The sequence below is a fragment of the Nematostella vectensis genome, chromosome 10 (assembly GCF_932526225.1).
Source record: "Nematostella vectensis chromosome 10, jaNemVect1.1, whole genome shotgun sequence".
NCBI lineage: Eukaryota > Metazoa > Cnidaria > Anthozoa > Actiniaria > Edwardsiidae > Nematostella > Nematostella vectensis.
Window position 1 is genome coordinate 15,262,325 of NC_064043.1, and position 16,969 is coordinate 15,279,293.

General features: G+C 41.3%; 1 protein-coding gene across 1 annotated transcript; it reads left to right on the forward strand.

The window, feature by feature from the left end:
- The first annotated feature begins 621 nt into the window (after positions 1–621).
- LOC5508673 (protein KIBRA) lies at positions 622–15,327 on the forward strand. Its single transcript, XM_048733427.1, has 18 exons — positions 622–1,053; positions 4,168–4,208; positions 4,544–4,612; positions 5,291–5,385; positions 6,068–6,124; positions 6,349–6,528; positions 7,001–7,258; positions 7,492–7,791; positions 7,930–8,102; positions 8,385–8,844; positions 9,218–9,748; positions 10,372–10,443; positions 10,754–10,834; positions 11,037–11,165; positions 11,281–11,586; positions 11,878–12,150; positions 12,262–12,393; positions 14,393–15,327. Exons 1-18 carry the CDS (start codon positions 923–925, stop codon positions 14,579–14,581), a joined length of 3,477 nt encoding a protein of 1,158 aa, XP_048589384.1. The 5' UTR covers positions 622–922; the 3' UTR covers positions 14,582–15,327.
- The last annotated feature ends 1,642 nt before the right edge of the window (positions 15,328–16,969 follow it).

The window sequence follows — 16,969 nt, forward strand, 5'->3', positions numbered from 1 at the left end:
GGGGGGTTCGCAGTCAGGTGTCATAAGAAAATGACCCACCTTTTGGCGGCCAAGGGAGGTGCGCGCTTACCCTGCACATCCCCCTGGATAGCAACATCTAGTAAAGACCTCGGAAGCAACGCAATAGATATTCTAAATATAACCCCGGCCTTTCACTTCTACAAAGGCGTATCTCGCGAGCGATGCCATTCTCAGATGGCCGTGGAATTGTTCGTAAAAAGCGCACCCAATAACCCGAGTCTGATTCTAAAATAATCTAATCGTTTTTATTGTGTAAAAAAGCATGTAAGAGTTCCTTGCTGATGACGGTGTAAGCCGCTCTCACGGAAATCTACATCTTATCGCCTGGCAGATAGATGAACAGCGGAGCGAAAGGAAAGACACGCGATATTTAGCGCTCGCTGTCGTCTTGTCAACACTGTATTTTATTACACGTGTGGAATCTCGCAAATGCCGCGCTGTCATCCTAATTGACAATACAAAATCCCAGTTAGCCAATCATGCTTGCCGATAGAACAATAGTCGCGAGTCGAAGGCGGGCAGAACAGAAAGAAAAGTATTCCAAGGATTTCAGGCACATATTGTGTGAGCCGGCTTGTGATTGGTTGATTCGCCTGAACAATGCATCATATCAAACAGAGGCGATCGCAGAGGAAATAATTTAGCCAAATAGAAGACCAAGTGCCAATTTGAACGATTGGATGTAGTGCTCACATTTTGGAATTTGTGAAAGTGTTTTCGTGGAGCGTTTACCACGGAAGACATTTGGAGCTGACTAACTGAGCTGTCCGTTTCTAATTATGGGGGAATGTTAATGATTTGGGCAACGAGCAAGTTCATTTGAGACACGCAGAGCCAGTCGCTCGGTCAATGGCGATTCTACTAAGGATGGGAACTGAATAGAGCGTTTATATGCGGCGTAATGCCCAAAGAGAAACCCTGCGAAGTCCCTCTGCCTGTTGGATGGGAAGAGGCGAGGGACACAAGGGATGGAAGGGTGTATTACATCGACCATTACTCCCACAGAACAACATGGATCGATCCGAGAGATAGGTGAGCCAGATGCCGGTTACTGTATTATTATTGTTAGGGGGAATCTCGCTACAAGGAAGAAGCCATTTGCTGGCAAACAATTCCCAGATCATTATAATACACTGGTTTGTCGTCCAATATGGCGGTGTGTTGTGTTTTATATATGTATATCTAAGTGGCCATACTCGAATTCCTCTCAGCTCAGGGCCAAGTATTAATGCTATTTGCGTGGAATTTGCGCTGTGCTGTCGATGAGCCGATTACATTGGATAGAAGGTTTCTGCAAATCTCCAAAATATACCGGTATATCGGCATACCGGTATATCGACACTAAGCAAAAAGTACAAATTGGATTGTCCATGCCGGTGTGTGTATGAGATCGCGCGTGACATTCCAGTCCCTCAATAATAATTCTCGCTTCATTCACCATCTTTAGCCCAACAAATATTCCAGCTATGCGCCTCAACCTTTTCGCTTTTCACTCACAATACCGCAAAGAATCCAGTTGTAAATTATTGTTTATTATATTTTCTGCTAGTGACAGGGTTATGTGGGTTGAGAGGTATTTGTATGAAGAATCTTTCGTGTCGGAAATTCGTGTCACAACCATCGCGTTAGGAATGTCGGCGCAATGTTTGGGGATTTGTATTTATAGTTTGTCGTAACATTAGGCTGAATTGCTAGTGATTAAGATGCAAGTTAGCGAATTTTCTGCTCAATTTCAAATCTTTATAAGATCCAAAAGAATTCAGAGATCCTTTATCCCAGACCGTCTGTCCACGTTTCGATCCAAGCGTTTATATTTGACTTTTTGGAATTCAAAGAATACTCAATATTTCGGGTCATGCATAAATGTTCGTCAGCTATAAGATCTAAAAGTCGTGATTTGTAATTTATTGTAAGCTGGAAGTATATTTTACTCTATACCCAACAGGGAATCGCCACACTCATAACAAAATATATTTTTAATGAGATTTAGTAGTTGAACTGGTATCGCGACTAAAAATAAACGCATAGCAATTTATGATTGGAATGGGAAAACTCTAGTTTAACTGATGAATAATATTACTCAACCAGAATATTTCTAAATTTAAAGACGAAAATAATCGAAACATTAACCTACTTTAAGAACGTTTTAGGAAAGTGCTCTAAATAAACTTTGAAAATACGTTAGAAATAGCGCCAAGATTCTTAATAATGTCATAACGACCAGTTTGAACCCCCTAAAAATCGCCTGTCGGACCATAAACACGGGCAAAATATGCTTAAGGCAATATGGAGGTAGCCGAAAATCATGCAACACAAACAATTACTGCTTTTGACAACCCGTGTAAGCCAATTATTGCCACATCAAGCCTGCGAGGGCACGTTACGACGTGGAATTCGTTTAGTGTTTTACGTTCAAGCAAACTTTAATCCCTTGATTAGTGCAAATTCATGAGATAAATTCTCCCGGTACTTTTGTGCGGTTTTCTATGTACATGGCACGCGATTCCTAGCATCACCTTGCGTCAAATCCGATTCATTGATATTATTATCGGGACGTCATTTGTCATACTTCTCTTAAAGTGCTGATTCTAATTTGTGCGTAAATACGCATTTTGAATCAGATTTCGATTGTATCCATGTCTATTTTGGCAAATATCGCTTCTAGAAGCCCTCTTTTCCGCTTTAGAATTCAAAGAATCGTTAAAACTTCGATACACACTTATCTTCTACGCTATCTATCTGTAACATTCTGGTAATGACTTTGATATTATCTTTCAAAACAAAATTCCTCAATAATCTATTGTTTACAATACTTAAAAGTACAGAGTTTCTCGTGGTTGATTCAGACATGAAGTGTCTGAATCGTAGCAGTGTTGAAATTACTATACTTTTGCAAATTATCAAGTTTTTGAAGCTGTCATCACGTCTGTTGGAAATGCCACATAATATATATGTGCATACAGAGAAGACAGCAGGAGAAAGAGATGGAATTTGTTGAAATACCTCCCCCAACACTAGACTTAGGCCCTTGCTACCCTTAACGCCCTGTTCTACACCACATCTGGGCCATTTCATCTCACATAATTTCAACAATACATTATATAATATTTGTTAGGATGTTATAATTGGGAATGTGCTGGCTGTGTTTTGCCTGACTGCCTTAGAAGACAGTAATGCTCTTGTAATGTCCTACTCTAAATACTTGTAATACCTATCCTTTAGTTGATAAAAGCTGTTTTAGATGTCACAAACTGATAAGCTCAAGAGGCTATTATAAAAAAAGTCATTAGCCCAGTTATTTGGAAATACTGTACAAAAAGTTATGTATACCGCAGCCAAAATGCCTTACCAGCAGGAATCACTTTTGTTTAGGATTCCATCTTAGCTTGATTTGGTATAGTCAATGTCAGTCACAATAGATATTATGATGTTCTGATCTTTTTGCATGAAGTGAAAGCTGTTTAACCTGAGGTATCTCTAAGAAGCCATCAAATGAATTAACAATGTCACCTTTTACAACAACAACAACAACAATATATCAGACACCACTAAATATCGCTCTGGAATTTCACCTATTTCTCTGTTGTTAAGTAATCCTAGTATTTCGCCCAAAGTGATATAAAACTGAGATGCTTATCCACATAAAAAAGTTGTTTTTGTTAACCACATTTTATTTAGCATTATAATTCTATTCTTGACTTGCATAGTTACCTTCTTCCATGTTAGAAGTACCAAATTCAGGCTAAACATAAAAGATTATTGCAAATAACTTTTGATTTCAGTTCAGTTTTTGTTATGTAGTTTGTGTGGTCAAATGTGGTTGACATGTAAGTGTGTGTAGACAGAGTAAGGGGGTAGCGGGGACTGGTATACAGTAGATATTTATAGAAAATTTTCATTGGGGATTCTTGCATGAAGAAAATACTTGTTTAATGTGTGGGTAGACTTCCTATACCCTTGGTATGCACTTGACATTAAACATTACATACATAGCTATTATTTACTGTTTTCCATTCAGGAATTTATTGAGAGTTGAGCGAGCAATCTGTACATAATTTGTGACAGAGAAACAGAAAAACTGTGTCTTTTATAAGATTGTATATAACAGACAGCCACAGTATAATTTCTTTTTTTAATTCCTCACAGGTTAATGAAACCACTATCATTTTCTGACTGTGTGGGAAATGGTGAGTAAACAAAGCGTTACCTCCCGTGGCCACTGCCTATTAAGCTACTACTTCAAGTCTGAAAATATTCCACCTATTGAGCAGGGGCAGCTACTATTTCCCAGTCCATTTGTTATATTTACACCTTAATAACATAAAAATAACTAATTGCAGTTACAGTACCTTTGCAACAGAAATACTCTGATGTATATTTACCATTAGAGAGCAGCATACTTTTTTTAAACAACAGGAAATTTTACCCAAAATCTGTTGAATTGGAATTTGGTTCAACATCTTGAGTCTTGGGAATGGTTATCCTGGGGAGTTAATGTAATTGTTTTATATATTTCTAACAGAACTACCTCTCGGCTGGGAAGAACTTGAGGATGCAAGTGGAGGAAAATATTATATTGACCATAATACAGGTGCATACTTTGTTCTATTAAAGAATACTATTTCCAGGCATTATATTAGTCCCTTTCAAGATGGTTCACATGACCTGACCAACTGTGAGGGCATATCCCTTATTATACCAGCTGAAGCAACACACTGTTTGGCTACTGCCTGGGTATTTTTTAAATAACTTGCTGGACTGGAAATAGGTGTGGTATGATATAGTTCTCAACTGACAGTCAAATGATGCACCAGGTGTTAAGAGACAATTGCAAGTTTTATATAAGAAATGCAACAGCATAAATGCTTGTTCAGCAGATTTATAAATAATTATAGAAAGACTTAAATGATAAAAATGCTGTTATTTTCTGAACAAAAATTGTACCTTTGGTAACAACAAATCTTCAATCATTAAGGATGTGATTTCTGTATATCAACATTAATACCATTTTGATTGATTGTGTTGCATTATATTGGGTGACTTTTAACTGATGTTTAAAAGAATGTTTCTTGTTAGATGAAGATGAACTAAGATAAGCATAAATTTTTAATAAACAAATATGGCAAATATGGAGATATAATAGATTTGCATACTTCAAAAGCAAGGCATTAAATCTGGTAGTGCAAACTAAGACAGCATACAGTTTGTGTTGTCCTTTTCTACAGTAGCTTGAATCGAGGGTAATACTGTGTACATTCTTAACTTTCAGAAACCCAACAGACTGAAGACCCTAGGATACAATGGAGACAGCAGCAAGAGGATATGCTCAAAGAGTATCTGTCTTTAGCACAAAGTGAAATTAATGTGAGTACAGACTATTATACCTCATACAATCACTCTGACTTCAATTAAAGGCTAGATCCCAAGGAGTTTCCTTTCATAACATTTTCAATAATTATGAATCCCAATTACTTAGGTGATATAACAAAAAAATGAACATGTCTCAATATTGGGTAAACAGAGAACATATAATCACCTCACAAAGAGCTTATAGCGCAGTCCTAACATTTAATAGCTTTTACTTGACTAAGTCGTTTGCAGGAGTGTTATCTTGAACATTTTCACAACCTGACCTTCAGGCTGAATTTGAGATGGGACACACTTTAGTACTGACATCTAAGTTAGACCCTCGCGAAACCTTTATAAACAATCCTAAAATATAGTGTTACCAGTATTCCTAGCATGTTTGATATTTCCTGTTGTGATGTGATTTTGATGCCATACTGATAAGCTCTAGGTAATTATATGAAAAATGTTGAGACCAGGAATGTAACATTATTAGATATCTGAGTATGGGAGACATGATTTGGCATCAGGCTTCCACAGAACAACTCATCTGTACCAGTTAACCATCACTAGTGTGTTTAACTTGTACATAGAACACTGTGTTTAAAAAAGTGGAACACTTCTAGTCATCTAAATCAGCAACAACAACTTGTTTGCATAACATTGATATTTCTGAAATTACATTCGTATAATTCTACAGGAAAAAGAAGATTTTTTAAATGTCAAGAAACAGAGATTGAATGTAGCTCAAGAAGAGGTGAGTTTATTGTAAACAATGCAACCATTTAACTCTGCTGATCTAATAAGGATACATCATTTAAGGGAAGGTGTTGACAGTTGCCTTAATTCAGAAATGCCAGTATATGTTCTTATTAAGGAAGGGTTGTCAAAAGCAACATTAATTTAGTACTTGTTAAAGTAAACTATTATAAGACACATATTTGGGCACTTTTATAATACTATCTGTATATTTTTTTTTAGTTTCAGTATCTTACTTCACAATTGGAAAATATGGAGAATCATAATTTATCCCCCAAGCACCTCAAACAACCCAGCAGTACAAGCTCAGCATCGTCGGCATCTGGGAAATCCATAACATCTATCACAAGCAAGTATGACCCATGCCAGCTGAAGCGGGAGATCATCCAAGCTAAGACAAGGGTATGTGAACACCTGATTTGAATGTAGTGCAGATGGTATTAGCTGTTAACAGTAAGCTTCATGCCAATACACTTTTTCATGGAAGTGTGCCTTCTAAAACAAGTCTATATCTTATTGCTTTGACCCCTGTATACCAAAACTTTCAGGAATTATAATGGAATAATTTTGCCATTTTCTAAGTATTGACCATGTTGACCAGTCTATATCTTATTGCTCTGACCCCTGTATACCAAAACTTCCAGGAATTATAATGGAATAATATTGCCTTTTTCTAAGTAAGTATTGACCATGTTTACAGTGTAAGGGAGTGAGGTCTAAGTTTTCTATGATATTATGAAGAAAAAACTTTTTCTAGTAAGATGTGAATTTATTTAGTAGTTTTTTTAATGCAAGTTAGTCAAGTCAAAATGTTAGACAACCTGTTTTTGTCATCTGTCTGTTCTTCGTGCCTCACTCCAGTTTCTTGAAACAGGTGGAGCGCCTAAGATCAGAAATGGAAAAAGTATCAGTCGAGGTGCAAGCGAAAAAGGAAGGCTTTAGACAACTGGAGAACGTTGACAAAAGATTCTCTTCTAGCATTCCCTGCAACTCAGAGGAGATGCTAGCAATGTCTGACGAAATTCAATCTGTGCAGAGAAATCTCGCCCTCAAGGAAAAAGAGAAAGCCGAGCTTATACAAACACTAGTCAAACTACGGGAAACTTTCAATACGAAAGGCGAGATAAGCGAGGTAAGGAAAGGCGTTTTCTTTGACTTTATACATAATACTATAAGTTAATAATGACATAAAGATTTTTTGTTTGTTTGATAATCGTTTTGCCTCAGGTGTACATTCTAGGGATTTTAAATAAGATGAGGTTCGTTATTGTCGCTTTGTTCATGACAAAAGAAGTCAGGGGAATTCCTCATCGTTTCGTTTCTTTTAAACTTCTTTGCAATTTATTCCTTTTTATTCCTTTGCAGAGAAAAGAGGAATCGTTCAACAAGAAAACAAACTCGAGTTCTCAAACAGATCTCTCAATAGATACGCCACCCGACAAACGTGAACTAAAATTAGAATACAAGGAATCAGTGAAAGAGCGCCAAAGATTGCAATCTGAAATTGATAAAATCAACGAAAAACTATCGAATTGTTCGTCGACCGAGGAATCCCCAAGGCCGATAAGTGCGAGTACAAATACGCTGATGTTAATTCAAGAAAAAGAGGCATTACTGCAGGAACTTAGACGGCTAGGATCGCTACTCAGAACGGAAGAAGAGAAGGTTAGCTTCTAAGAGAAATAGAGTAATAACAAGATTTTTATCTAACTAAGAGAAATAGTTTTTTCTTTTTATGTGATGTTGGCAAAATCAAAATTCGAGCTCTTTTCATCGAGTTAATTTGATCACATTTTTCCTCAGCTTCAACTTGAAAAAGAAAGGGACAAACTAGCGGCAGATTTAGAGTCGGCCCGAGAGCTTTCCCACCGAGTGATAGCGGACCGAATGCAACTGCAGGCCGAAAAATCGATTCTAACACAGCAGTTGGCGGAGCAAGCCAAGTTGACAAATCTACTCGAATCACAGCTAAGAAAGTAAGTGGAGTAAGCTATTTAGTATTACTAAGATAACAAAAAACCGGATCTTCACCTACCAGTAAGTTACCTAGAAGCTTTGAGGAAAACTAAAGGGGGGGGGGGGGGTGTTGTCAAATTCGAATAAAGTGCGCGTGCGCAAAAAAAGGAATGGCGAGGGGGAAAAATTGAGGCGGGGAGGGGGTACAGGGGAAATGGAAAAAGAAAAAAAAGGGTAAAACAGGGAATTACTATTGTTTTCCGAGCCCATGTTTTTTATTTTATTTTATTTTTTTAATACAGTATGTCGGCAAGCACTCCTTCGCTTTCGTCATGTTCATCTAAGGGTTCTCTTTCTACCGAAAGTCGAGGATCGCTATCGTCAAGTCGGGGCTCTCTTTCGTCGCTTAACTACACAGACTCTGGTTTTCTGAATAATAACGAGCAGCCAAACTTACGAGAGCTTCATCAGAAAGTAACCGACATGCTCCACGCCTATCAACCCGTCCGCACATGCGCAGTCCCCACGAGTTACGTTTCTACATCACTATCGGCGTCACGCATTCACACGTCCACGAGCTCACCTCAAATGTCTTTCTCGTCACGTGACTCGCTGTCCGTGTCGTCGTTGTCCCCGCCCATTTCACCGTCTGCTGTTGATCACCAGAGTACATCGCCTGGTGCGATGCGCGTGACAGTCACGCAAGCCGAGACGACGGCAGGACTTGAGGGTACTGAGAGTGAGAGGGCGCTTGTCACGCAGGTACGCGTTACCTCTACTGAGCTGTGTCTGATGCTTGGATTAAACGGCCTGCCAGAGTGGCGGCACGATAATGCGACTCTGGTGTGCCAATCAATCTAGGACTAACGGGACGTTGTTCAAACTTTTATCGTTGAAAATATTACTATCTATAATGCATAAGACAACTCGTTCACAGACATAAATTCAATCCACCACGGGACGGCCATTTATAAAAATGAATAAAAAGTATCTACTTTTATAGCGAAATCTAGAGACGATAATTTAGTGTCTGTAATAGCTAGAAATGACTATCTGTGGCCTGTTTGCACAAGTATTTTCGTAGCTATGTATTAAGGAATTTGTGGCGATGTCTAACATTAAGCGCGTTTGACAGGCCGACGGGATTCCTCTTCTTCAACGAATGCGATTGATGTGCGTGGACTCCCGGTCCAGCGAGTCTATCAACAGCCTGCAACACACGCACCTCGCGCCCATCAACGAGGGTGGTATTGCGTCCTTCAACCTCCAGTGTGGAGGGGTGAGCAACACCAGGCCTGTGACGGCTGCAGCATCGGATGAATCTGTCGCGGCGGACAGCGGTGTATTCGAGGCATCTCAAGAGAATCTGAAAGTGTCCCAAAGTAGCAATGACCTGCGCGCGCACAAAGAGGGAGAGGAAGATACGAGTTCGCCTGCGCAGATCAAGATTGGCTTGAGTTATGATACGGATCTGGAGGCTCTGCTTGTGTCTATCGAACAAGGCAAGAACCTCAAGGAGCTACAGGGGCGGGAAGCTCCCGAATGTATCGCGATAAACGTGAAGCTGCAGTTGCTGCCAGGGGATGGGGTCATCATGGAGACCAACTTGAGTAACGATTTGGATAACCCTACGTACGGCGAACAGTTTCACATCCCCTTGCCCGAGGTTAGTGTGCGCATATAACCCTTTGTACGGCGAACAGTCTCACATCCCCTTGCCCGAGGTTAGTGTGCACATATAACCCTACGTACGGCGAACAGTCTCACATCCCCTTGCCCGAGGTTAGTGTGCGCATATAACCCTTTGTACGGCGAACAGTCTCACATCCCCTTGCCCGAGGTTAGTGTGCGCATATAACCCTTTGTACGGCGAACAGTCTCACATCCCCTTGCCCGAGGTTAGTGTGCGCATATAACCCTACGTACGGCGAACAGTCTCACATCCCCTTGCCCGAGGTTAGTGTGCGCATATAACCCTTTGTACGGCGAACAGTCTCACATCCCCTTGCCCGAGGTTAGTGTGCGCATATAACCCTTTGTACGGCGAACAGTCTCACATCCCCTTGCCCGAGGTTAGTGTGCGCATTTGTAAGAGTTCATGACTTTTCGGCTCGATATGCTACACTGGTATTTATTGATATGGCTCTGTTAGTCGCCATTTGTTATTTGCCTGGTAAATACCAAGTAAGAGGAAGCATACATTGTTAGGTAAAGCCGATCTCGTGGCTCTTGTTGCCCATGGCAGTGTGTTTTATATAGAATACTTATTTTTTCATGTACGGTTTTTAGTCGAAGCTTGTCTGCAAGACACTGCAGGTGCACGTCTGGGCAGTGACCAAGTACAAAACTGAGGAATTACTGGTAAGAAACATCAACAGGAGAATCTTTCAAACGATACTTCCAATAGGAGTCTACTACTCCAATCAAAAGCTGCAATAGCAATACCAACAAAACAACAACAACAGCGAGAAGCAACAACAACAAAAAGTACGATTGCAACAACAACAATATTAATAGCAACCGTAGCAACAACAAATACGTTACAATGCCGACAGCAACACCAACAACAAGAACAGCTGAACAAGAACTTCTACTATAACAAGAAGTCACTATTTGATTCCGTGCACATATTCTATGCTCATTGCTGACAGCCTTTTGTGTCTTCATTTAGGGTGGATCCCAGATCAGCCTCGCAGAGTTTGATACCCAGTCACCCATTCGATTCAGATGGTACAACCTTCTTAACTACTCTGTAAGTCCACCCACTTTTTTACCTCCCACATGTGCTATTATTACATCACTGTAGTAGTCTCTCTTAGGACCTCGACAAACGCTGCCTAGCGTGACGCGTCCAGACCGACTATGACGAATACATCTCTCTAGCGGTCCTCTGTTCGATTTGGGCGAGAAAACGACAAATGATTAATTGTTTCCTTCTCTTCTTTCTCCTGAAGTATCTTTCGCCTTTGAAAACCTTGAACAAAGGCCAGATGGCATCAGCCGTCTCTCCGAATCTCATGGGTGTCGCCGTGGAAACGCTTGGAGTGCGCACTTTGGAGTCAAGAATGAGGCCAAGTTCTTGGGTGAGTCTCGGTTGTATCCTCGGTGTTCTTGTTTGTTTGCCTGGTTTTTGCAGGAGATAGTATCTTTCTGTTTCTGATGCCTTGTTCTAATAGCTGGCATTTTCCTTGCTTTAAGTGTTGTGGTGGCTCAACACACAGCCTCGCGTCTACGGGTGGCGAGAGTAGCCCGAGTCAATCTGCCAGTCAAGAGATGCTCAACATTGACCCGCAACAGATGGTCGGCACTCGACGCTCGCCCGCCCGACACATGGAGCGAGAACATTCGCAAGAGGATAGTGTGGTCAGCGGAGACTCGCTCCAGGACAGGCTCGAGAGCGATTTTGACAGATCAGTGAGCAGACCCGCCTTACGATCACCATATCTACCAATCAGAGGGCTGGAGAGAAAGTACTCGGACCCAGACCCATTCCAGTCGTTTACAGTAAGTCCTTTCTCATAATGATATCTGTACCAGCAATGCTTGCTGGTCACTTTATAAAGTGATTTCCACTCTTCTTTCCCTCCTTCTCCAGGCGCATACCCAAGATTTGCTAACAGGGGGTGCGTATTCATAGCTTATTCATAAATGAATAGTATTTTATGATCCCTCAATTACCATTTGTCGGCTAAGAGGGTGCGGGCACCCTGTGTATGCACCAACCTCTACCTACCTCCTCCCCCCCCTCTCTCTCTCACCCCTCCCTCTTTGACTTGGTTTCCCTATCTTTTGCAGTGCATGGAAGAATCACTTAACAATCACCCGCTACGTTCAAAAGCATACGATATCAACTTGAACCGCAGTAACTCAGACTGCACTGCTCGCAAGACTGACCGCAGCCCCTTTGTCCGCTTATCCGTGGAGAGGAGCAGTATGCGGCGCAAGAAGCGACCCGTGTCCTGGCAAGGGGTGCAGCAGTATCAACATCTGCAGATGATGCAGTCTCTACCATTCGACATGTTTCGTTACTCAGACCTGGAGAACGACCAGGACATCATGCCTAGACAGGTACTTCCCGTTTTATAAAGGATAAAGTGACTCCCAGGCAACCCTATGAAATAAGAAGTGTATGTTAGAAGTTTTTTGTCCGATGAACTAATGCATTGGTCTTTTCTTTAGATCAGTGGTGATATCGCAAGATTGCACCGTCTAAAGCAGTGGATCGAGAAAGCGCTAGCTGATGGCTCTACCGACGTGCCGAAATGGCTAGAAGATAGCGAGGAATACCGCAGCCTGGTTCGAGAGATCGAGGTAGGTTGTCCATTGGATATTCACCATAATGTGATTCTCAATCAAAATGCCCAAATAGTCGCATTGGTGAATGAGGAATGAATATGGTGCAACAAGAACTAGTACTCGAATCTGCCATTTCGTCTAAACAGGCCTTCTTCAGGGCAGACTCTGTGCCCCATAATGTGATAATATGCTACCAAAGATTGGGTAACGGCTTGTGGGGTCCGCTCATAGACATTTACTTAAGACTCGCTTGTTATTGGTATAGTGAGAAGTTATGGTTTTATATCACAAATTATGCTGTTTGTCATACCGTTATAGTAATTAGCCTCTTTTATCCCCCTTTCTCCAATTAGCCACCCTCTAAAGCCTGTAAGGTAATTCCCTTGAAAAAGTTCTACAACCCAGATTTTTTTTAAACTTGGCATTAACAATATTGAAGTTAAGGGCTTTCAAAAAATGTAATAACAAAATAAATTGGGCTACAGACCTCGTTTTCACAACAGAGGGGCGTAGAGTTGACGCGTTTTTACTGATCGCGCGAGGAAAACTCCCAACTCTTAGTTTTCAAAAAAAGTGCCTATAGTCTTTAGAAAATTAAGTTCTGTTTGTCGAGCTGCCAAAATCCGATCTCCCAAACAATAACCCGTAGTAGCTAACGTTCAAAACAAATCACATTTAAGAGATCGCACTAAGACACTGTTTTCGCCACTATTTATTTCGGTGAAAAGAGCCATTTTGAAGTATTTTTACGGCTTCTAAGAAAAAATAAACAAACTTCTACAAGCCAACTTTTTTTCTTCTTTCAGTATGTCTTTTTTCTGTACATATTTAACTATTTGAGCAAATAAAATATGGGAGTAACCGTCTTCGTTTTTCTGTCAAAGCGATTTTAAGTAAAAAAACTCGCGCCTTTTGCTTTGTTTTATTGTACAACTGTGGCGCGCGTGCGCACTTACGGCCAATCCGCACTAGTACTTTTAGCTGTTTGTACAGGGATAGTTGTTGACAGGACCTTTCAGGTTATGACCAAAGACAAGTGCGGACACGAATAGACAGTGGACAAAAGTTTGTCCTCGGCGGGCAGAAGATCAAAGGATGCGACGGCCTGCAGGCTGAGCTGGCCGTTTCGAAACAAAAACACAACTTTGTTTATCCTTGTCTATCAGGCCGTTGCGAAATGAGATATTATCGCAGGCAAACTATAGAATAGTACTAGTTGCAGCTTGCTCGACAATGGGCAGCAATAGATCCCAGACAGATATTATATACGAGAGAGTTTTTACCGTGTTTGCAAACAATAGACGCTTCTACCTACCATGATTCGGTTCTCAGAAGTCACAGTTGATTGACATGTATGCATTTTGTGTTCGGCTTGAATGTTCAGTGCGGATTCACATATAATTGGCTAAGTCCTGTCCCGGAGAAACAAAAACACACGTACCGACAGTGGACAAAACCAGAAACACAAACACACGTACCGACAGTGGACAAAACCAGAAACACAAACACACGTACCGACAGTGGACAAAACCAGAAACAAAAACACACGTACCGACAGTGGACAAAACCAGAAACACAAACAAGCCTCCGTTAGTGCGGATTGGCCCTTAATATCGGAAAATTCGAACAAACAGCGCGCGCCACTATGCGCAGAAGGGATGCGCAGTGCAATTCAAGGGGATTACCTTAAAGAGCCCCTAGCATCAAATTCCAGTAACTTGTTTTTAATATTTATCCTGAGATGAAGAAAAGGTATGGTTTGTTTTCAAGTCCTAAACTACTGATATATTGGTATAAACCCGGAAATTAAGAGTTTGATGCTAGGGGCTCTTTAAGAACTCGCTTTTAAAACCAGGCCGATTGAAGGCGGTGTGGGAGTGAATGGGTTTGGTAAGTATTTAAACCCCTTGATTCGGTAGCATTGAACGAAGTTTTTGTTCTATAAACCCTTCGTCTTTCCTCATATAAGCGGCTGTGAAATGTTCTAAATGGATTTGTTTGTGTGCTCATATAGGGAAGACAAATGCGACTACCTAGAGTAGCCAGACGCAACCACAAAGCCGCTGACCTAAAACTTGTCCGGGAAAAACGGGCCAGTTTTTCTTCCTCTAAATCTCCCAAGGTGTCTTCACCTCTAACGCCACAAGGCTCGCCCCAGGTCTCCCCACTAGCGCAGCCTTCCAAGGAGCAGCATTGGGTCTGAGTCACGTGACAGATCGGATATTTCTAGGGCTGTACATTGCTTCATATTGAAGCCTATGGGACAATATCAATGAAGTTCAGCAATGGACTCAATGGACTAATTTCAAAGAGGAACACTTATATTAAAATATATATATATGATATTACGATTTATTAAAGTTGACATTGTTTAAGTTATCTTAATGTTTATCTGAACTTGTTTAGAAGAAATTACACCTGAAATTGATATCCGTTTATAGTCTATCGTTTCGTCATAGACGCGATGAAGTATACTATAAAATATACCCGTTTTTTAGGATAAAAGAAAATCTTAAATTTTAACAGTTAAAATTGAATACACATTCTATATCTCAAAGAAGAAAACCCTCATCAAAGGAAAAATGTTCGAAACGTTTATTGTTAGCGAAAGCATGATATTTAGCGCGCGAATTCTAGTTTGCGCTCTAACGTTCACCACAATCGTATGAAAATACTCAATATTATCTTGACGGTCTATAGAGGATAGCCTTTTTGAATTGCATGGAGTTTGCACTATAAGAGAAACATGACGAAGCAACGTTTGCTGCTCATAAACACTTGCACATTTTGCTAAACTACGACGAAAGCATGGGCTGACAAGGCATTTTATGCCTTCTTTTGTAATGACAGAAGTAATTTGGACCAACCAGTAATGATGGTTTACTAATTATAGTATACCTCTATTTATTATACTGTACTGGAAACTAACAATAAATGTACATTTTCATATCCACATGTATCTTTGAAATCCACTTGACACCCTCACCCTGTCGCTAGGGTATGTGCAGATACCCCTACCCCCTTATTAGAGTGTGGATCCTAGGTATCCATACCCCCTACCCCCTTATTACAGTGTGGATCATAGGTACCCCTACCCCCTTATTAGAGTGTGGATCATAGGTATCCCTACCCCTACCCCCTTATTAGAGTGTGGATCATAGGTATCCCTACCCCTACCCCCTTATTAGAGTGTGGATCATAGGTATCCATACCCCTACCCCCTTATTACAGTGTGGATAATAGGTATCCCTACCCCTACCCCCTTATTAGAGTGTGGATCTTAGGTATCCATACCCCTACCCCTTATTACAGTGTGGATCCTAGGTATCCCTACCCCTGCCCCCTTATTACAGTGTGGATCCTAGGTATCCCTACCCCTACCCCCTTATTACAGTGTGGATCATAGGTATCCCTACCCCCTTATTAGAGTGTGGATCCTAGGTATCCCTACCCCTACCCCCTTATTACAGTGTGGATCATAGGTATCCCTACCCCCTTATTAGAGTGTGGATCATAGGTACCCCTACCCCCTTATTACAGTGTGGATCATAGGTATCCCTACCCCTACCCCCTTATTAGAGTGTGGATCATAAGTATCCCTACCCCCTTATTAGAGTGTGGATAATAGGTATCCCTACCCCTACCCCCTTATTACAGTGTGGATCATAGGTATCCATACCCCTACCCCCTTATTAGAGTGTGGATCATAGGTATCCCTACCCCCTACTCCCTTATTAGAGTGTGGATAATAGGTATCCCTACCCCTACCCCCTTATTACAGTGTGGATCATAGGTATCCCTACCCCCTATTAGAGTGTGGATCATAGGTATCCCTACCCCTACCCCCTTATTAGAGTGTGGATCATAGGTATCCATACCCCTACCCCCTTATTAGAGTGTGGATCATAGGTACCCCTACCCCCTTATTAGAGTGTGGATAATAGGTATCCCTACCCCCTACTCCCTTATTAGAGTGTGGATAATAGGTACCCCTACCCCTACCCCCTTATTACAGTGTGGATCATAGGTATCCCTACCCCCTATTAGAGTGTGGATCATAGGTATCCCTACCCCTACCCCCTTATTAGAGTGTGGATCATAGGTATCCATACCCCTACCCCCTTATTAGAGTGTGGATCATAGGTATCCATATCCCTACCCCCTTATTAGAGTGTGGATCATAGGTATCCCCACCCCTACTCCCTTATTAGAGTGTGGATAATAGGTACCCCTACCCCCTTATTACAGTGTGGATCATAGGTATCCCTACCCCTACCCCCTTATTACAGTGTGGATCATAGGTATCCCTACCCCCTATTAGAGTGTGGATCATAGGTATCCCTACCCCTACCCCCTTATTACAGTGTGGATCATAGGTATCCCTACCCCTACCCCCTTATTAGAGTGTGGATCATAGGTATCCATACCCCTACCCCCTTATTAGAGTGTGGATCCAAGGTATCCCTACCCCCTAATTAGTGTGCATCCTAGGTATCCATACCCCCTTATTAGAGTGTGGATCATAGGTAACCCTACCCCCTACTCCCTTATTACAGTGTGGATCATAGGTAACCCTACCCGCTACTCCCTT